We start from the raw sequence: 23,992 nt of genomic DNA on the forward strand, positions 1-23,992 counted from the left end.
ACTACCACCTCTCAAAATGTGGAACACAAAGAGTATGCAGTAGAAAAAATTTATTTCACATGAACAAGCACTCATAGCTCTAAAGGCATGCATTTTAGAGCACATGTTTACTGGACTTTTTTGCTTTTAATGATTGTTCCTGTCATATCCCCAAATATTGATGATTCCTCCTGGGAAAAACTGTATATCGTGTCATCTACTTTTGAGGAAAGTCCCTTTGGTGGAAATGCTTTAAAACAAATGCAGATAAAGTTGCCAGTGCCAGGACAACACTGGTATGTCATGGTTACAGTCAAGGCACAAATTTTTCTCATATTACCACATCTGAAATGAATGAAGTCATAAAAACTACTGCCACTGCACCTAAAAATTGTCTCAGCAATGCACATGGCTGCTACTGATAAGCTTTGCAATGAAGTATGTACTTATTTTTTATTTACGAAACCTTACCTGAATATACAGTGAGTTTCAGAGATGCAATGATTGATATAGAACCAGGACTGAAAGAAAATGATGTTGAACAACAAAAGCAATAATCAATCTTAGTCAGTTACTTTTTCTTCTTGTAGATGTGTTGGGTACAGTACACTAGGTGACAGCAGTAATGTAAAGTTTATTTTATTTTCGTTATGAATCATAAATTTTCATTCTTATTCAAGTCACTAATGCAAATTACAGTACCCCTGTCAAAAATGAAAATGTAGTGAATCTTGCGTACTTTATTTGTCAAGTGTATTTCCCTTATATTCCAGATGAAAGTGGAACATAAATACACCACTTTCCATTCATAACGTAGTAGTGCTTTGGTGTGTTATGATCTGATATTAATTTGAAGGGGGAAAAAAACAGACATAAGAACAGTGTTAATACTAGTGTTGTACTGAATTATAGACAAGTTGGTTTCATGTTCCCTGCATCACTTGTATGATTAATCACAATTATGATGAATCGGTCACTTTATATTTGCATTACACATTCATGTGACTAAATGCTGACAATTTGCAAGGGGTTAGAAATTTCTACCCAGTACCTTTTATACATTCACAAATATAGAAATGTGTCTACAGAACAGAAGAAATTGTCAAGGACAAACTTTATCAGTTTGCTTTCAAATTTATCTTTACTATCTGTCAGGCATTTTCTATCACTCGGTAAGCCATCACAAATTTTGTAAAACATATCTGCTATCTGTGAATGATCAATAACAGCCGGATCATTGAAATCAGTAGTGATGTTATACTGTTTTGTGGTTTGTTGTCCTCTCATTTCACAACATTGCACACAGACTTAAGCCTTTTGTTGAAATTACCGATTTCTGACATAATGTGGATGTACTATCATTTTTATGAGTTTTATTAATAGTTTTGAGTAGTTATTGGAATGTGCAACTGCTGCAGGATCTTTACTTGTTCTTGCCAACAGATACACTTTCCTTTTATGAGATATTTCAATCCATCTAGTGATCCATAGTTTTTGACATGACTTTTAATGTCCTTTATCATTAGCTATTTTCAAACAACAATATGAATTTAACATAGAATACATTAAATTTTACATTAGCACTTTGTTCCTTACAAACTTCATCATAGGATACTTCTAGCAACTTTTGTCCTGAAGTCAGTTATACTGAGGAGTATCTGTACTGTAAAGCACTATCTTATTTACCCTAACTGCGCACCATGATCACAGATGACATTCATTGCTTGGTGTACAGTTATTTTCTTGCTTTAAGCTTCATCAAAGAGAACATTCTCAGTGAGAGTTCCAATGTCATTACCCACCCATGTTTAAAATTTAATTACCTAGATCTAATAAGGTTTCCAGATCAGAAACATCACATTATGTAAAGTAACTTTCATTGAACATATACTGACTTTTGCAGCAAATACGGAACTAATTTCACGCTCATAGAAAATTTGAAAATTCTAGTTAGCATTGTCAGAAATTTCTCTTTCTATATAAGATAAGCATAGAAACTCGGGCAACCATAAGATTAATCTGTTCTGCATCAACTAACCATAGTAGACTGATGCAGCAAGATAAAACACACTCACACAAACCATGATCTGGACCTTCGGAACACACTATTCTTACCATTTAGCACTACTGCAAACCATTTTCACTTGTACAACATGCAGAATGTTTTCTGTCTTCAGCTGGTTGAAGTGGGAAAATACAGTACACACTTGGGTACTAACAACTCGAACAGTGCAAAACAAATTGCTTAAAATTTTGGTACAGCATTTTTTCTTAACTGGTAGCAATACACTTAATACTATGACTGTATTTCTACTGCAGAAAAGGAGGATTTGAATGTAATGTACAGTCAAGGGCAAGGCCATTAGAGGCAGAGCACAGATTCAGATTGTGGGAGGTAAGAAATCAGGCATGTCCTTTCCAAATGCAGTCATCCTGGCATTTGTGTTTAGTAATTTAAGAAAACCATGTGAAATCTAAATTGTGTGACCAGGATGCATTTCAAAGCTGGTCCTTCTAAATATGAGTCCAGTACCTTTACAGATTGCATCACACTGCTTAGTGAAACACACGACGGAAATCAAAACAGTGTTCTAAGCTGCCCCATGAAAGGATATACAGAACAATGAGGTAGCATGAAGACTTGCCGGTACAACTGGAAAAGACGAGATAAGAGTCACTGTTTTCGTCAGTGAAAGTCACATTTTTTGCAAACTTGCAAAAGACACTTGAAGGAATAATGCTTGTGTTCATGCCAATAAAAAGTCGATTACAAACAACCCTCCTTCAGTTGCACAGTCCGCCAGTTAACTTCCCTTCAAAATGTTTTTAACGTGAACTTTACCAAATACAATAACATTTGTACAACTGATGTAATTAAGCATTGGTGATCAATACTGGAATCTAATAATACATCTAGTCGGGTTCGTGAAGATAAAACCAGTTGTCAAGAAAGACAGACTTTAATAGAAGAGCCCTTAGGAAATCTATTTCATTTATGGAGGAGGCAGCTTATGTGAGAAAGCGGTGACACCATCTTTTAGTAAATACTCGCTCTTATTGTGGGATTTCCAATTTGCTATACAATCGATTCAAAATTGAGTGTAACCATTTAACATAGAAAAGGCTCACTTTGTATTATATTCTATACTACACAAATTGTAACACACCCCTTGGACATGAGAAGACACACGTTTCTTCGATCGCGGCATCGAAGACGTCGTGCAGGTTCTTCACTTGTTTCACCCATGTTATTGCATTCTTCAGAAAGCTTCCGAAAACACTTTCTGCTGCTATTACTGCATCTCTCAAGTTTGTAATTATTTCTGCTCCATACCCACTAAAGGCATAGCCCAGAAATGTTAATGCATAAATGAACACCCTTGTTTTATTAATCTCCATTACAATAACAGCAACCACATATCATCAATCAACTGACTCATTCATATTCATATTTGGGTTCTCAGCTGATTACAATACAACACTTCAGGACATAACACTGCCGCTACTGAGTCACAGGTGTACAGCCAACATTCCGCAACAATAACAACTGCGTTAAAAGTGTGTATCACTCAAATCTTGCGCAGAAGTATGACGTATGAATCGAAGCGACGACACAAGTCGATAACAGTCGACCCAATCAGCCACGACTAACACCATAGTCTAACACTAACACCACAGTCTATTAGACAGTGACTAACACTAACTTCTCTCGTCTGTAACGGACCCTAGGAAATCATGATAAAAAAGCAGTTCATTATTTTTGACAAGCAAAAATGCAATTGTCATTACTGGTCGTTTCACTCCCGGAAATGTGAGGCTGATTCTCGCCAAACGTTAACAGAACGGGATCTCACGTAATGTCAAGTTCTCTTCTTCAGTCTTCAGCTGCCAGACTGGTTAGTAGCTCGTCACGCTTTTCTGCCCTCGACCTTCATCTTGAGAGCGGCACTGGTGGTGCATCTGGTACCCTCCATGACAGGTTGATATATTCTAGCCTCGATTTACCTCTTTCATTCTACCTTTCTACTGTTCTTTCAATGATTATTTTGATGACATGTCCATGTCTCAGCAGATGACTGACCCATTGTGTCCCTTCTGTGTTCGATGAGCTTCGGGAGACAATGCTTCACTACTTCTTCTCTTTGGAGCACCTCTTTGTTTGATATCTCCTCTATCCATGAAACCTCGAACATTCTGCGGTAGCACAACATCCCGAAGGTTGTTATTTTATGTGTTTTCCGTATCTCTGAGTGACTCTCTCTCAATTCTGTACAACATCACATCAATACAAATGTCTATATGAGATCATTCCTCAAATTTTTGTAGTATGCTGCTGGATGTGAAAAGGGTTTCTTCTCTTGTTAAAAGCAGCTTTTGCCTTGTGCATTCGGCTTGCAATATCATCCCTTGATCTTTCATCTGATATTATTTCGGTTAGCCCAGTACCGAACTGTGAAAGAGGTTGTGAGATAAAATCTGTGACATAAAAGACAGAGTATAATATAGGAATTCGAAGAACTAACATGGAGGTAAAAATAAAGGGAGTTGTCATTATACCAAAAACTTGAAGCCAATTTCCATCATCTTAGCTGCCCAAATCCATTACATTCAAGTGTCTTGATTGTTTGGATCACGAAAGTTGTTTGATCAAAAATGCCAGCTTGCGTCGTTTGTGGATATATTACCCGTTGTGATTGTAATCTAAAGGGTAAATGAATTATATTTCATTCTTGAGTGGACTGTTTCAAGTGATATTTCGTCTGGACATTTCTTGTAAAGTGTTTCATCACATCTATGAAATACAGATTTCCTAGAAGAAAGCAAATGAATAGTGGCTGAATACAGGTCAAGCGAAATATTAGATCCCAATTTAATATTTTCTCTATATTTTTGATCCGTTTATTCTAGAGGAAGTTTTGTACATGACTTCTTGATTCTTCGGTTGTTTTGGAATGATCATAGCTTCACTGATTTATTTATTTATTTATTTATTTATTTTTTAGTTTGACCCCACCCAAATTATTCTCATTGCTGAGGTTGTCCCATTAATTCATTTAATTTGTTGACTGAAATAGTTCGTGTGTTTTACGTTTGTCTTCTGTTGTAATGCTCTAACTTGTGGTCACCATCTTGAAGAATGTGATAGGCCTGTTATTAAATGTTATATATATGAAACCATTTCGAACAAAGGACCTGATGAAATTTGCTTGGACAATTCCACTAACAAATGAAATGTAATACCTTTACACTTTGGACTACCATCAGAATGAGTACTACCCCCTTAAACGATGCAAGCTGGCATTTTTGATTGCACAACTTTAACAACTTGAAACAATCAAAACTCCTGAAGTCAATATTTTGGGGCAACTGAGATTATGGACATCTGCTTGAAATTCTTGATGGTATAACAGCTGTCCTTATTTTTATGTCAACAACAATGAGTTTGAATTTCATAGAGTGGCTACACATCAGCCTTTTTTTAAGCAAATTATATACCCATTCATCATTTATCTATGGTCAAGGATGTTGTCTGCTTGAAGTTGACTAACTAACTTCAGAAAGTTCATGTTAGCATTATTTTTTCACGACAAACAGTAAACAGCAGAGATTTCTCTGTACACTGGCAGCAACAAGGAAATTTTTAGCAGAAATATGGATAAACTTTTCGATGTAGATGAAGCTGAAAGACTCAAAATATTTTCGTCCTCCCACAATGACTTCTTATTGCTCACTAACTGAAAAATGAGAAGGTACCACCTGAATATTATGGAGTAAAACTCGAAATGTGTTGTGGTTAGATAATAGAAATGGTACTTTTATTTGTATGAAAATATGTAAAAGCAGCAAAATTGCTAAATTACAGACTTACTGTGTGCTACTGATGACTCATTAAGAATATAATTTAACAGTTCAAGACCTGATATTTCAGGTTTTCTTTCCCTAGCAATATCTTCTGGGAAATGAATGGGCACAAACGTGATATTGAAAAATTGTCTTTGGGCTTCTGTCCCGGGTTCTTCGACTGACACTTGTTTGATAATTTATCTGACTTTTCACCAGCATGAGTGGCAGACGTTGTCAAAGCTTCACCCACCACTGCTGATGGTGGACTAGAGACACATTCACAGTTGCAGATTATATGTACCTGGTGCTCCAACATCCAATGGTGTTTCTGGAGTCATTTACACTGTGGTTTTCCCCTTGCTACCTGCAATAATCATTCTCTGCAGCACGGTGATTGAGGATCTATTCACCTTGAGACACTTATGAAGACACACTTGCACCATAGCTTTTTATTTTCCTTCACATGTGACTGCCTAGTGTGAAGTCTGTAAGATATACTATTTTCAGTGTGTCTTCCGCAGCCAGTGTTCAGTTAGACACAGTACTGAAACATCTTTAACATTGTTTTCTAGCAGTATTTGAAATTCATTAATTTTCTTTGTGAGTCACTGCACGTTTTGGTGAAACACTACAAGGTCAGTACTTAGCTCTGAAATTTGGGGCTTACTTGCTTTTTCTGCTACTTCTTCCGATTCTTGGTTGGGTATGGTACTGAGTTGACTTTCTTCTCCTTCAGGTGCACAGGAAAGTCTTCATACTTCATACACACTACCTTGGTATTCCATTGAGTTGTCAAACAATGGAAGATTCTTCTGTACAGATGTTGGTGTCTCTTTCTTCTTTTCCAAGAACAAAAATCTGCATGATTTTGTGGTTTCTCCCTCCTGAAGTTTGATGTTTTTAGCTCAGTGTTTTTCCATAAAAAATACACACATTTTTGTTTAGGAGTTCCCCTGTGTCTTTCTCCAGCAGTTGATGTTGATGTTGAGGCTGTTTTCATAGCTTCTCCAGTGGTTGATGCTGATGTTGGGTCTGATTTCGTTACTTAAGTAGTTAAATCTCATGTTAGTGCTGCTTTCATATGTTGTTTGGGTTTTGAATATGCAAATTACACTTCATTTATTTCACATGGCTGTTGAAGTAAATGTCTCTCGGAAACCCCTTTTTAAAGCTCTCCACTTACTATCAAGTTCCATGCCTGTTCATTCTTGAGATAATTACTTAAATCCAGAATATTTTAGAGGCTATAAAACACTTTGTTTGTACAGATCAAGTTGTGCACACATATCAGCCCAGAAGAAAATTAAACTTCGCAGTGAGTATGCAAGCATGAATCTCAGACAATATGGACCACTGCAAACTGGAAAAAGCTATACACTCTAAAAGTACATTTGCAAGGCAGGTGCTAATACATTGTATATTGGACATAAATTTAAATTATTTCTTTTATAGTAATGGAAGTGTCTGTTCTTTTGGACATGACTGAAACAAAGACTCCATGCATTCATATAACTGAGTCACCTCAATGGGTCATGAATCCATTACCTTCAGTGCCAATGCATAATCACATTCAACGTCCTACAGGAATCTCAATATAGCAAGCATGGAGGACATGCGTGGGGACTTTAGATAGGTGACGTTACGTGGGAATGTGGGTTGGCCAAGGGGCATATTGAGATAGTCCATGCAAATGCGATAAACACTGTGTCTGACTGGCACAGTGGTTAACACAACTGCCTCCTGGGTTCGAATCCCAGCACCGCATTCATATTCACTCACTGTCTCCTCATAAAGTCACTATGCTGCTTTCTCACCCCATCCACCTCCAGTTTACATTAAATTATTTTCCTTTGTGTGATGTTTAACTGAAATTTCTTTCGTTAACTGTTGCACTATATATTAGATTATGCTGTTATTCTAATGTATTATACAGGGTGTTTGGGGAGGAAAGATCAATATTGTAAAAAGTGATAGTATAAGTAATTCTGAACAGAAAATGTTATATGAACATAGGTCTGCAAATGCTTCATTAGGGAGGTATGAGTATTGAAAGGAACATGAATTCGGCAAAATTGATGTGCAGAACGTATACACAATACAACTCGACCGTAACATTGCCATGTTTACGCTATGCAACCTACCATGTACCGTGGTCGTGTGATGTATGTAGTATGTAGTACAATCACCAGTTGTTTACGCAGTTGTGCTGTGTAATCCTCATTGTGCAGTGTGCCGACGACGGATCGGTTAGCTGTGTAGTGGATTGTGTTAACTGTGTTTGTACAAGCGCTTCTAATAATGCCACACGTCTACAATAACGAGGAATACGCAGATATGATGTATATTTGTCGCTTTTGCGATGGTAGTGCTACCAATACAAGAGAAGAATACCACAGGCACTTTCCAACTCGACGATTACCTGATCGCCGGGTGTTTACCAAAGTGTTTATCATTTTTCGTGCAACAGGGTCTCTTCCAAGTAGACATTTTTCGTCCGAAAGTGCACGTCTACAAGCTTTGCAAGAACAGAAAGAAATTATCGCAGGTGTTGAGCGAAGTTCCAGTACAAGCATACGAAGAATGTCCCTGTGTATGAACGTAGCACAGAAACGTGTATGGGAAACATTAGATGCGGAAAACCTGTATCCATTTCACATACACCGTGGCCAAAATCGCCTCATTGGTGACAATGCCCAACGACTTCAATTCTGTCACTGGGTAATTGAGAAAAGTCATTTCTTTCCATACATACTATTCACTGACGAAGCCCAGTTTTCACGACATTGAATAAAAAACACACGCAATAATCATCGATTGTCATGGGAAAATACACAAACTTCAGTGGATAGCAATTTCCAAGTTCGTTTTGCTATAAATGTTTGGTGCAGCATGATCGGCAACCTTTTGATAGGTCCATTTGTTATCAATCAGTGATTGACAGGAGAGAGGTACCTGTATTTTTTGGAAAGTCCATTTGTGGAGCTATTGGAAGCCAAGCGAACTGGAGTGTACTTTCAACATGTCAGTGCCCCTCCACATGTTATCTTAGGAGTGAGGGACTATCTCAACCGCACCTACCCTAATCACTGGATTTGCCATAGTAGTGCTATACTGGCCTCCAAGATCACCAGACCATACACCTTTAGATTTCTGTTTATGGAGTTGGATGAAATCAGAGGTGCACGAAGTGAAGGTAAATACACGAGATGAACTGCTTAGTCACATCATGGATGTTGCTAAATTGAGTAGGAACCAACCACAGGCAATTGAACAAGCAACACAACATATCACTAGAGCGCAAAAGTGCATTGACGTTCATGGTGGGATATTGGAACCTATTCTGTGAACTGTACAACATCTGTACAATAAGTGTTAAAGCCGTACACGTAATATGCATGTTGCAATGCATTATGTACAAAATGCAAAGCAAATAAACATTGTGTAAAAATGTGTAACATAACTGTACTTTGCTGTAACATTGTTTTCAAGAAAATTACGTTACGGTCCAGTTGTATTGCATATATGTTCTCGTTGAGCACATCAATTTTGCAAAATTAAACTTCCTTTCAGTACCCATACATCTCTAATGAAGCATTTGCAGACCTATGTTCATATAAAATTTTTTGTTCTGAATTACTTATACTATTACTGTGTAAAATATTGACTTTCCCCCCCCCCCCCCCAACCCTCCACTCCAAACACACCGCTGTATTTCAGTGACACTCTGTACTGTATTATGCATTTAAATTATTTGTTATTGAATCTATGCAATTAATCTCCAGTGCTCCATTGCCTTGAAACGGCATACTGTTATAAGGCCACTTTACACTGGCTGTCACGTCCTGTCATATAAAAACATTTCATAATCCGTTTCAAACGGCAGCATTCACACAATGGACCATCAGGTCACGTCACATCAAGTCACATCAAGGTTTCTCAGTACAACAATTTTGTCAGTGACATTTTCTGCTGTAGCTGGAGTCACAATCAGTAGAGGTCGAGATTAAGCCTGTTCTGCACACCTACAACAAGCATTCTCCAACAGCCAGTGAGTGTTTGGTAATATCCTGAGTGCTCTGATGAATGTCATAACCAATGCAAGCATTAAACATAATCGTAGAAAGTTATTTAGTCAATTTTTATTTCATTTGTGTTGAGCTGTCATGGCTGATAGTGGTGGTAAAACAAATTCTACGTAAACAAGTGAGAGAAATAATTTGCAAGATATATACTCTCTTCAAATGCAAAACCTCTCTATGTGCATACCACAACTGTCACTTGGAGCTAGCAACAGTGCAATACCTGTCATGTCTCTATCTGGGTGGACTGCCATTGTTCGTGTATCAGATGATAACATTAGGAGTTAACCAATTTTCGCTGTGTTCACGGTACTAGATTTTGTGTATTTTTAATCTTTATTTTATCATTATGCTTTGTTGTCATCGCAAATCACACATGTTTCATGATGACTTTGATATTTTTTACATTGTGTGAGGTCAGATATCTGACTTACGTTTTTCAGTAAAGAAACAGAGCTGATACCCACACTGTATTTAAAAGAGAATATAAGTTGCTGAAATTTTAATTAAATAAAGTTTTAAGTGACAATGTCAGGTCTAATATAGGGAAAAATATAGACATTTATGATGTTGATTACACAATAAAAAAGCATAATAATTGAAATAAACAGGCTATGTTTATTCCCTTGTACGTCTAATTTTCGCTAGGAACTAAATGTTGGTGTTTTAAAATGTTGTTCCACTTCTCAGAACTTTACCGTAAGATTCTGATCAAGAATATACATTATGAAGATTGCTTTGGCCATTAACAAATGTTATCATTGTAAGTTCCTCCGTTTCAGTACTATACTCTAAGTTTTTGTGTAGAGCATCACAGCTTGTAACCTCACTTTCATATTTGGTACTGAGCTAAGCGAATTGACATGGTGTCATGTGATGTGACAGACAGTGTGAATAGACCCCAATGTGATGTGACGTGACAGCCAGTGTGAACTGGCTATAACACATAATTTATAATACGAAAATGACAACAAATCCATATGGTATCTCCAAAGCTGTTCATCTGTTGACTGCTGTCTTATTCGAACTATACTAGCTTCTCCCCATTGAAAGCATCTTTGCTCAAAATAGAATGTATTCATTCGCTGAAAATATGCTTGTAGTATCTACTATTATATAATGTTTTGCTCAGAAATGGGTAATCTGAAGAGAAGCAGAGTAAAGTGTCGAGGTAGCTCCTCAAAACCGAATTCGCTACAATTATAGCTACGTCATTGTTGCATTGATTTTATGAATTTAGACTGCAGTGTGACTACAAAATCACCAACAGTAAAATAGGTAATAAATGAACACAATTTGAAAATGTACTAAGCTTTGTTTCAACTTCATTGTTTTATGAATATGAGAAATTCTCCAGTCAACTGGGATTGGACAGATCTATGTTTAGAAATATTTACTCTATGTTGAAAATGTTGAAAATCAGAGGGATTTGACAGACAGTGGTCTAGTTACAGTTCATGCTCCTGGTGATTAGTTGTTCATGTAATCTCTTACCAGTACATGCAAATGTATACAATGATGTGTGTGGTTCGACCTTGTGAGGGTGATGTACCAATCACATACACTTGCAATTGCCCCAACCTGCTAAGCAAATTCTGGTCTGAAGTTACAGATTTGACAGAACAGTTGATCCAGTACATTTTGTTCTACCAAAGAATCAAACAGTCGTCACATTATTGTGAGAAGCATTCCTGGCGATGTGACCTTAGTCATCCTCAGCTGCATAGTTGAGGATGAGATTCAATGATGTATTAATAACGTCCTTTACAAGTTTTTCCATTGTTATACCTCATGACTTGTATTACAGTATGAAAGCACTGTGGTCTTTTATGCCAAATGACAGACACCTTTTTAGAGCATACCTATTCTAGAGTTTTACTGGAGCTCCTTGACATTTCATATGATCTAGCTCCCCTCATACAATATGCAACAAGATTTATGAGAACCAACAACACTGCACTTGACAATGTTTCTACAGATGCATCGAGATTGAAATGTCACAGAGTAATTCCAATAGTTAACAGTACCTCTACTACACATGCTACAATCTACTCAGACAAGGGACACAGCTGCCTGTTTTTGGCTGCGCGTGGTCTGGTGTAACATCATCCCTTCCGGTACTACAAGTGTTCCGTTGCTCAGAGCACCAGATCAACACGTTGCTTTGAAATTGCTTGTAGCATACTACACAGGCGTAGAATTTGAGGAATTTTTGGGGAACAACTGTCTTATAGGTGCTGTGGACGAGTCATTTCATTGTAAGCCGGTCATTTTTGTTACTGTTTCTTGTGTAATTAAAAAAAAGTGGTATAGTTATTGCACTGATAATTTGTGGACCACAATTTGATTCACGCTGTTACTATTTTTTTTTCATTTTATTTCATTCCTTGCAATGTTCAAATTTCAATTACAAAATTTAAATATATTTAAACATTTCAATTTATATACGTAAAATTAGTAGATCCAACTTAGTTACGATTACTACCCATGTAAGTGAAAAGGCTGTAGGCTAGATGGCGATAAAAAAACTAATATACAAGAAACTTTAGCATGATAGTGTTTTCTGTAGATGATCTGCTGAAGATGCCCTTTCCTTCTCCAGTTGTTTTTGAAGGAGAAAGTGAGATTTAAAGAACTAGGCGGATCTACCTCAAATGTAAATCTAACAATAGAGGCTCATGGGACGATGTATTATTAGTTTTTTTATCGCCATCTAGCCTTTTCACTTACATGGGTAGTAATCGCAACTAAATTGGATCTACTAATTTTATAGATATAAACTGAAATGTTTAAATATATTTAGCTTACGTAATACTGAAAATTTCTAAATATTTCCAAAATATTTTGATCACCTTCTTAATTGTGCAGAACCAACCCATAACCACGAACACTCCAACACTGTATGGTATGGTCTCTATCAAAAATAAAATACGCTACAATTGATCTTTGGGAGATCGGAGAGAACAGAAAAACTCCCAGGGGAGCACACGATGGTCTTGATACATCTACTGCATAAGCAAAGCAATAAACAAGAAATTAACAACTACAGAAACTAAAGAGTAATTTCTTTGCAACCAACTGCATGCAGTGGCGCCCTCCCCCCCTCTTGCGGACCCACCGCATTGCCATCCGCGCTGCCCCCGCCAGTTAGCCCGCGCGCTATTCGTCTATTCGTTCGTTTATAACCTCAGTCTAGTCGACTGAATCTGGTTATCGAGTAGTAGTACTTTCCTATCACGCGCGTTCGCGTCAACGTGTTTTATACGTTTCTGTGTGGCACATAGATAGCTACGTGAAAAGTCGCTGCCATTCTAGTGATCTCGATACGTTATTCAGTCTGGCATTTGTACAGAGAACCTTCGATACTTTACGTTATAAATACGGACTATTCGCCGAATAGAAAGCTAGTTTACAATCAGAAGCAGAAATATTAAGACTGAAGAATGAATAAATAAAAAGTCCTAGTTGTAGCAAGTGCAAATGTAAAGATTAGTGAAGAGTGAGAGTGATCAGTTGATTGTGAAATATTAATAATGGTAATTCACAGTAACTTCACAGTAAAAATTTTGTTATGAAACTCGTAACAATATTTTTACTAATAACGTAACAATGGTTTCCCATACGCAACTCGTAATAGGAGATAGGTATCGGAAACTATCGATGCGTATATCTCCAGTAATAGCGACTTTCGAGAAGATTCCTAAAAACGCATTGTTACTATATACGCCCTCTATCGAATGCACTAGAAAGGAACAGAATCGACAATAAAAGGTCCACACACAAAAATTTCCGGATGATGTCATCATTGGAAACTTCGTCCTTATACTGTATAATACTTCGTAAGGTAGTAGGTAATTGTTCACACTCCATAAAAGTCTGGAAGTGAACATGTTCTTGAAACAACCGAGCCACATATATAAGGGAAGCAGTCACTGCAAGGTTCTGTGCTTGATCCCTCCTATACCTGTTTACCTGTTATATACAAATGACATGCTTCCTGAGCCAGGGTGCGAAATAGCCCTTTATGCAGATGACACCGCGCTGTACTACAGTGGCAGAAATGGCAACTACTTAGTCTGCGGACTACAGCGTCACATGAACCACGTCGTCAAATGATGCTACTTATGGAAAACAAAAATAAATGCAGAAAAGTGTGTAGCCATCATATTCACCACTAAACTAAAGCAACCATTGCGAAACATCGAAATTAACAACTAACATCTGCCCTGGAAAGGCTCAATCACATACCTTAACCTGAAGATAGACAAATGGCGAACATTCAGCCAGCACATAGCACAAGCTTGCAACGTGACAATGTAAGGCTTGTTCAATTATATCCCCTCTTGAAAGGTAGAGGACTTTCAACAGCAGCCAAAATTAGAATTTGTAAAGCGGCCATACTGCCAGCAATACTCTATAGCGCGAAGTATGGAGCATGGCGGCAGACAAAACTCTAAACAAACTAGAAAGGGTACAGAACAAAGTCCTTCGGATAATAGCCAACGCACCATGGTACAGCAGCAATGGGGAAATCAGGCTCATGCTTGGTCATCCAACCATCTACATCTACATAAATACTCCGCAATCCACCATACGGTGCGTGGCGGAGGGTACCTCGTACCACAACTAGCATCATCCCTCCCTGATCCACTCCCAAACAGAACGTGGGTTAAATGACTGCCTATATGCCTCCGTACGAGCTCTAATCTCTCTTATATTATCTTTGTGGTCTTTCTGCGAAATATATGTTGGCGGCAGTAAAATTGTACTGCAGTCAGCCTCAAATGCTGGTTCTCTAAATTTCCTCAGTAGCGATTCACGAAAAGAACGCCTCCTTTCCTCCAGAGACTCCCACCAGAGTTCCTGAAGCATTTCCGTAACACTCGCGTGATGATCAGACCTACCAGTAACAAATCTAGCAGCCGGCCTCTGAATTGCTTCTATGTCCTCTCTCAATCCGACCTGGTAGGGATCCCAAACGCGCGAGCCGTACTCAAGAATAGGTCGTATTAGTGTTTTATAAGCGGTCTCCTTTACAGATAAACCACATCTCCCCAGAATTCTACCAATGAACCGAAGACGACTATCCGCCTTCCCCACAACTACCATTACATGCTTGTCCCACTTCATATCGCTCTGCAATGTTACGCCCAAATATTTAATCGACGTGACTGTGTCAAGTGCTACACTACTAATGGAGTATTCAAACATTACGGGATTATTTTTCCTATTCATCTGCATTAATTTATATTTATCTATATTTAGAGTTAGCTGCCATTCTTTACACCAATCACAAATCCTGTCCAAGTCATCTTGTATCCTCCTACAGACAGTCAACGACGACACCTTCCCGTACACCACAGCATCATCAGCAAACAGCCGCACATTGGTATCCACCCTATCCAAAAGATAATTAATGTAGATAGAAAACAACAGCGGACCTACCACACTTCCCTGGGGCACTCCAGATGATACCCTCACCTCCGATGAACACTCACCATCGAGAACAACGAACTGGGTTCTATTACTTAAGAATTCTTCGAGCCACTCACATATTTGGGAACCAATCCCATATGCTCGTACCTTAGTTAGGAGTCTGCAGTGGGGCACCGAGTCAAAACGCCCTCCGGAAGTCAAGGAATATGGCATCTGATACCCTTCATCGATGGTTCGCAAGATATCATGTGAAAAAAGGGCGAGTTGCGTTTCGCAGGGGCGATGCTTTCTAAAGCCGTGCTCATGCTTGGACAGCAACTTCTCTGTCTCAAGGAAATTCATTATATTCGAACTGAGAATATGTTCGAGAATCCTGCAACAAACCGATGTTAAGGATATTGGTCTGCAATTTTGAGGATCCGTTCTTCTACCCTTCTTATATACAGGCGTCACCGGCACTTTTTTCCAGTCGCTCGGGACTTTACGTCACTTTTTTCCAGTCGCTCGGGACTTTACGTTGGGCAAGAGATTCGCGATAAATGCAAGCTAAGTAAGGAGCCAATGCAGTAGAGTACTCTCTGTAAAACCGAATTGTAATCCCATCAGGACCTGGTGATTTATTTGTTTTCAACCCATTCAGCTGCTTGACAACCTCAGGGATGTCTATCACTATGTCCTCCATACGGGAATCTGTACGAGACTCAAACGGCTGTATGTTTGTACGATCCTCCTGCGTGAAACATTTCTCAAATGCTAAATTTAAAATTTCAGCTTTCGTTTTGCTGTCTTCCGTTGCCAGGCCAGACTGATCAGTGAGTGACTGGGTGGAAGCCTTCGACCCGCTTATCGATTTTACGTAAGACCAAAATTTCCTTGGATTTTCAGCAAGATCTTTTGCTAAGGTATGACGGTGGTAGTGGTTGTATGCTTCGCGCACAGCTCTTTTTACGGCAGCACGAATCTCTACTAACTTTTGCCTGTCCTCATTCTCCCGATCATTCTTGTACCGCGAGTGCAACTGTCTTTGCTTCCTGAGCATTCTCCGAATTGTGCTGTTAAACCACGGTAGATCCTTTCCGTCCGTAACCCACTTTTTCGGCACGTACTTGTCCAATGCGTGATTTACAATGTGTTTAAAATTTGCCCATAACTCTTCCACGTCCATCGTACCGGAAGTAAATGAAGTCGATTCATTTACTAAGTGGGATGCTAACAACTGCTTACCTGCTCTTTCTAGTAAGAATACTCTCCTAGCCTTCTTGACCGACTTTTTAACTTTCGTAACCATAGTCGAAATGACAACATCATGATCACTAATCCCTGTCTCAACACTGACACCGTCGATGAGGTTTGGTCTGTTCGTTGCTACCAGATCTAAAATATTTCCGTTACGCGTTGGCTGTCGATTTAGCTGCTCAAGACAGTTTTCGGATAATGTGTTCAAAAGTTATTTACACGACGGCTTGTCTGTACCACGTGTAATGAATTAATAGACATCCCAGTCTATACCAGGTAGGTTGAAGTCGCCTCCGACTAATATAGCATGATCCGGGTACTTCTGCGATACAGAGTGTAGACTCCCTTTGAATGATTCTAGAACTGTCACTGCCATCTCATCAAACAAAAATCAACAGCCTTCTATGAATCATGCCACCAATCACCATTTCATCTCATCAACTCACTTGGCAGGGAGAAACAAGCCCGTCACAAAGCACCCATTCACCGCCAGTTCAGAAATTAATCTGCGTGAGCTAAAACTCACTGCACCAACCACCATCAGGTAAATGAAAACCACCACTCCCAGCAAGCATCAGGGAATGAAACGCCTCCCACTTGCCCCCCCACCCCCCACCCCCGTCACCCCAAAAAATTAGCCATTTTCGAAACACCAGGGTAGTTTAAGCAGAAGACAGAGCGCCACAGGGCGCTGAATCTTCTTGGAAGAAACAGGGTGTAAACCCAGCCAATTCGACCCCTCAGGGTAGCCAGTTTGAAAGCTACAATCGTCGCGGTAACTTGGAAGTGATAAAAAGTGACCAACTGCGATTATTGGCTATTACCACGGATACAGTCAGTGTTGTGCGTAGTGGTATTAGAAATATGCGGAGTGTGACCGTGTGTGTTTTAGTGCTAAGTATATTAGTGATACATTTTTCGGTGCGAATAAAGTGTTTATTCGAGAATAAGTGGCATCTAATTTACCTACGTCGTAACAATATAATTAAATGGTTCGTTATGTAATAAGAAAAAGAAAAGTAGAAACATCTAAAGATTCCGGTCACTACTCAGCCGCAAAAACACCACCAGATGTATAGACAGAGCCCAGCACCTCATCGAAACTTCCACAACAAAGTTCATCGACTGATCCCTTTAATCCCACAGATAGTGGCAATTATTTGGATATATTAGCGTCAGGAAATATTAGTGATGATATAAAACACAAGCCTCTCACAGCTCCAAGGAAACCTGAAAAAGGTTATATCTTTCCTACTTCCGAGCACAAGAGGGGACGGGTAGAACGCAGACAAGTGTACGATAATCACTTTCAAAAGTACCCGTGGTTGGTGTTCTCCCAAGTTAAAAAGGAAATTCTTTGCATTAACTGTTCAATGCTTGTGAATAATAAAATGGTTCGAGGCAAAAATCCATTATTACCAATAAACGTTTGACTGAACCACTAACAAAGTTTGCCAAACTTATCGCTAAAGATGGTGACCTTGAGACCCACTTTCAGCTCAAGTACCACGTTGAAGGGTCAGCAGATGCAAAATTATTTTTGACGGCACGAGACAACCGCGAACTTGAGGTCAGAAATCGTCAAGACAGAGAATGGAAATTATTGGCGAAAACAGAGGCCGTCTTGTACCTATAATAAAAACAATCATGTTTCATGGAAAGCAAAATATTCCTCTGCAGGGGTATAGAGATGATAGGAGTCTATTAGAAAACGAAAATGATCTTGAAAGTATAGTGAGTAACGAGGGAAACTTTAGAGCTAGTCTTAGGTTTAGAATTGGTGTTGGAGACTTGCAAATAAGACATCTCCTTGAAACCACTAAAGCGAACGCATTTACATAAGTAAAACAACGTGTAACGAACTTATGCTATGAAACAGTGATGTTATCGAGAATACTGGAGGAAATCAAAGATTCTCGTTATTACAGCATAATCTTCGATGAGACTACGGACGTAGCGCACATCGCCCAACTGCAAGATATGTTGATGGTGATTGCAAATTACGCGACAGATTTTTGGGTTTCGTTGACACCCATAAAGAGAATGGTTGCAGCGGAAATATCGACGATGAACATCAAGAGAATCAAGATGAAGAGTGTAGCGTTACTGGTGAAGCTCGATCCCAAGGAGACATGAAAGCCTTTCTCTGTCACTGGAGAACTGTGGTTACAATAAAAAAGAAAGCTAACAACGCCCGAGCAACACCGTGTCGAAGTCATCAGCTTAACGTCGCTGTCTCTCGCAGTTGCAAAGTTACACCTGTGAGAAACTCACTTGGTCTATTGAAGTAGTATCGTTCTTTACAGCGTCTATCCAGCGGTTCGCAACATTGAAGAGACAGCAAAATCTTACAGGACCCTACCTTGGACGTCGCGATGGCAAAAGCAAAATTAGATTCGACGCTCAAGGTGTACGACGGCATGAGAGCTAATGCTGATAGCCATTTTTCTCGTATTGTTGAAGAGGTGAAGGCAGTTATGGAAGAGTTACACATGGAGATGAGTGTTCCATGTCTTACAGGCAGACAAAGACACAGGGAACTGCGATCATAATGATGCTATGACATATTGGAAAATAACTGTTTTCATTCCAACACTGGACCATGTGACGACTGACATGAGAGAACGTTTTGCTGAAGAAAATATTTATCATTTAAAATTCAACATACTTTTGTTCTCACAACTACTGGAACATGACGGTAATGACGTGGCACATAAATTGAATCAGTGCTTAACTGAACTACCGTTCTTTGAAGAAGAATCACTCTTTGTGATTCAAAAGAGACTAATGGAGAGATTGTTCAATACAAGCAAACGAGCATAAACGCCCTTAATGATCGTGATTCTGTTACGCAAGCGTTGTCTGTTTGTCCTAGATTTGACTATCCTACTTTGCACACCATGTACAAAATATTTGCTTGTCTAGTTGCATCAGTTGCTACAGTAGAAAGAAGTTTTTCAACATTGCAGCGTACAAAGACATGGCTGAGGTCAACAATGAAGGAGGATCGACTTAATGGCTCGGCTCTGTTGAACACTCACCCTGACATTGATTGTCCTATTGACGATGTAATTAACCAATTTTCAAGGAAGAATAGGGGCATAGAATTCATAATTTAAGGAAGAGAACTACAATTGTAACATTTTTATATCATAAGATGGCATTGTCTTGTATATCGATATAATCAGTTTAAATAAAACTTTCTTCATCTGACTTTATTATTTTTTATTACGGTAAAAGCGTAGGTTGCTCAAGATATCTTTAGCTCCCCCGCCCCCCTTGAGGTTTTTCTGTATCCGCCTCTGACTGCATGTAATATATTTTCCAAGATTATACTAAAAATAACAGAAACAACACTGGAGAGTATAGTAGGTGAATGTCGAGGAGGTTTTAGGAAGGGCAGTTCGTGCTTTGGACATATATTTAATCAGAGGTCAACTGTTTGCCACAGGTTACAGAATTCAAAAGCTGTTTGTTGGTTTCCAAAAGACCATTGACTGACAGAAATTTTATGTAAAATAAAACAATGTGAGTAGAAGCAGGTTGACGTTCCTTCCAAGTCTCTAGATTATTTCACCTGAGTGAGCTGTAAGGAAAGGTATAAACGATCTCTAAATATTTACGCATATTAGGAACTTTAGTGCAGTAGCTCAAATGACAGCGGGATGTTCCAGTGGCTATATATCTTATTTAAATGTTGTAATTAAGGACAATGTAAAAGTTGTGTGACGTCTGTTGCTGAATAAATTCTTTACAAAAAAAAGTGATTAAGAGCACTGATTGGTAATTTGTCGGCCCGGATTTGATTCCCGATGCCCCATAATATTTATTTTATTTTATTCCGAGTAGTGCTAAACGATTAATTATAAAATTTAAATATATTTACAAAGTTCAATTTTCGTACGTAAAATTAAAAATCCAATTAAGTTACGATTACTACCCTTGTAAGTCAAAAGGCTTTAGGCCACCACATTGTAGCACAGTGCTGAAATTTTGCACTAGCCGCCACTGTCAAGCGTGTCTTCAATTGTGTTGGTCAGCTTCGCTAAACTGGCTTTAAATGAAACCAAAAAGTCCACAATAGTGTAAGTATGTTCCCGTCGCCGCACCGCCGAGGCTGCGATCGTGTGCGTATCGAAGGTACGCGTCCGTTTAGCGCGATCTTGACGTATGCTTATTGCACAGCATAACAGCAAGCAAAATCTGATAAAGCCCCCCCCCCCCCAAAAAAAAACGAAATGCGCCATTAAACAATAATTTTCGCAACCAAGACTGTTTTCCTCCAAAATAATCTTGATACGGTTGCTTTGCCAGCCAACCTGATGGAGAGGGAAAGTTTTACGTACTGAAGAGTACAAATAGCTAGGAGTAAAAATCACACAAGGTGGTAAACAGGGTACGTAAATTAATTCCAGAATAAATGCTGGAAAGTTCGCTATTGGGACATAAAATGGTATTTTATGCGATCAACCAATTCCAAACACACCAAAAATCTTCAAAACTATCATTGGAAGCATTACTGCATGTGGATCAGAAATATGGACTGTTGAATTCCAATTAATGAAAAGATTTGTGGCAACTGAGATGGACTTTTGAGTAAGGTCTGCGGGAATATCGAGGCAGGAGTGTGTTAGAAATAACGTCATCTGGAAGAAAATCGATGTACTACGTTTCACCATTGATTCTGTGGAAGAAAAGCAACTTGTATGGTGCGGACATAACGAAAATGATGTCAGAGAAGAGATTGACGTGACCCATCATAGAACGGAAACCACCACCAAGGAAGAAAAGAGGAAAACCATCGCCAGCATGGATTCAACGAATTCAGACTTTAATTAGAAGAAGAAACACTGCAGAAAATTTATGGACTGATAGGTGAAAATGCAGAATGAAAATTAAATTTGATGTATTATCTTGTGTTATCAGAAGATGTAAATACATTGTTGACTATAGAAATGAGTATCACAGATATAGCTGTTGAAACCCTTAACAACTGAGTTTCAGTTTACTAAGTATTAGCTAGCCGCTAACTTCGAATTACAGATTGTTTGCGGAAGGTATGTCATGATAATGGCTTCGATTTATCGAGTACATCAAAACACATAATTCCTTCGACTTACAGAGGATTTTTTTTTCCTCAAGGAACCGGACAACGATTTAGATTTATCGAGAAATTCGATTAATCGAGGTTCAAATTAACAAAAGCCGACTATATATCCATTGTAAACAACCCATAGGATCTATGACTTAGAGATGTACAATACGGGTATTTAGATTGCCCCAACAATCGGGCTACCATACTTCTCTTGGTCAACTCGAGAACATTATACCGAAAAAGGCAGTAACAGAAGTCTACATGGAAGAAAACGGCCAATTTTTCCCATTCTTCTTTTGCTGTGCGGTGCAGCACCGGGCTCAGGATCGTGACACGCAGAATGACATAAAGAAACGAAGCCTACACTCCATAATCGAGTGGCGTGTTTTGCCCTTTACGATCACTCTCCAACACAAAAGAAGGTATTCTTCGCGCTAATAAATGCCTAGTGTTCGGCCCACTTGCAGCATTCCGAGACTCGAGGGTAGAACTTCCGTTGCAGTCGCACGCTCTCTCCTTCTCTCTCTCTCTCTCTCTCCCTCTCTCACACACACACACACTCGCCCCTAATCCCTGCCAGCTGTCTGTTGTTGGTTTCTTTATGCACATTTGCCACTTACAACACTATACAGTTTAAATTCTGCTCTAAGTTTCCGTCGGATTGCAATTAACAAGGAAGGAGTGCAGTGAGTCATATATAAAAAATGGCAGTTTTAGTCTACCCCCTCGCCGCCCAATCCTTACCCCTTCCCACCCTCCACCACCTCCATCCCCCCTACCCCTCCTTCACATCCCCCCCCCCTCCACCTCGTGCACTTGGGTGAATTTCTGCGGATGTCCAGGACAATATACGTTCAATATCACGAAATGACAACGAAGCTATTGGCCTAAGATGACAGTAGAACTTAACTTATGCTGCCTCTCTGAACATAAGTGCTTTCAATTCAGTGACTTAATAAATCGGATATAGACAAGAGGCACTGAAACTCTACAGCAACGCCGTAGGAACAAGTTTATACCCAGAAGTAGCACATAGTAGGCCCCAAAACCCCTTTAGTAATAATGCGTTTGTGAGTACAGAAGTGAACACATTTAAGTATCTAGGTGTGGACATCACTTCGAGAAATGAGATTGAATCCGAACTGAAGAAGAGATTACGGGCGGGAAATGCGTGCTACTTCTCATTGAATAGATTACTTTAATCACGGATATTGTCTAGGAATTTAAAGATTAGAATATACAAAACTATTATCCTACCAGTTATGCTGTATGGGTGTGAGACTTGGTCTCTCACTGTGCAAAATGAAAAGCCGTTTCGAGTATTTGAAAACAAGATTTTGAGGAAAATTTTCGGAGCAAAAAGGGATGACACTAGCGGAGAGTGGCGAAAATTGCATAACGAAGAGGTTCACGAACTCTATTCAAGCCCTGACATAATCAGTATTATTAAATCACGTAGGCTGCGATGGGCGGGTCACGTAGCTCGAATGGATGAGGGCAGGGCAGCGCGCAGTGTACTGGTAGGGCACTTAGAGGGAAAACGTCCTGCGGGGAGACCGAGGCGTAGATGGGAGGACAATGTGAAGGCTGATTTGAGAAGCCTAGGTATTGAAGGTGAATGGAAGGAAATAGCCCAAGACAGCGACAGATGGCGAAAATACGTTGCTGCGGTAATGGACTCTCGAGTCCGGTATGACCAGTAAGTAAGTAAGTGAGTACAGAAGACTTTGAATTCACTAATAACTGAAGAAAAACTCACCGTCGGGACACACGAAGCTGCAGCTGCTATCGTCTCCCTTGAACATCGTGTAAAGGGTCTCGACGGCTTTTCCGTCGAATATCTTCTCCATAATACCACCGATCCCGTCTTTATACCCCATATGTTGTTTCAAGAAATTGTTTACATACTCGGAAAGATCTATAGTATCGGAATTAACTGCAGTCACGACACACAACAACAAAGCGACGCGCAGTACACACATGATGCCAACGTTACGTGCTACTGGAAGAGACGCTGTGCGCCAGCGTCACGGACAGAGAAATTTCGCTTACCGCGCGGTTTCTTATTAACAGTGAGCTTTATCGGAGCGCTCTCCTCAGCACTTCTGCATAAGATAACTTCCACACACGTTGCTGCTTAGAGTGAGGTTTCGACAGCTTTAGTCGCAGCTTCTCTGCATTTAATACTCGGACCTTTCGCTTCGCCTCTCTTCCAGTGCGGTGTCGAACACAGAATATAAAAGCGCTTAGGTGCAACAAAACAAATTCTTTATTACGGTAGCGTATCTGCTATAGTAAAAATTGTAGTGAGAAGTTTCTCTCG

General features: G+C 39.3%; 1 protein-coding gene across 1 annotated transcript in view; it reads right to left on the bottom strand.

Annotated features, from left to right (window-relative positions):
- The window catches only part of LOC126161405 (group XIIA secretory phospholipase A2), a 36,073-nt gene extending 32,495 nt beyond the window's left edge, over positions 1-3,578 (bottom strand). The window contains exon 1 of the mRNA XM_049917183.1: positions 3,147-3,578. Within this exon, the coding sequence (XP_049773140.1) occupies positions 3,147-3,378 (232 nt within the window). The 5' untranslated portion in view covers positions 3,379-3,578. The remainder of the gene's footprint in view (positions 1-3,146) is intronic.
- Between the last annotated feature and the right edge of the window lie 20,414 nt (positions 3,579-23,992).

Source organism: Schistocerca cancellata, chromosome 2 (assembly GCF_023864275.1).
Source record: "Schistocerca cancellata isolate TAMUIC-IGC-003103 chromosome 2, iqSchCanc2.1, whole genome shotgun sequence".
NCBI lineage: Eukaryota > Metazoa > Arthropoda > Insecta > Orthoptera > Acrididae > Schistocerca > Schistocerca cancellata.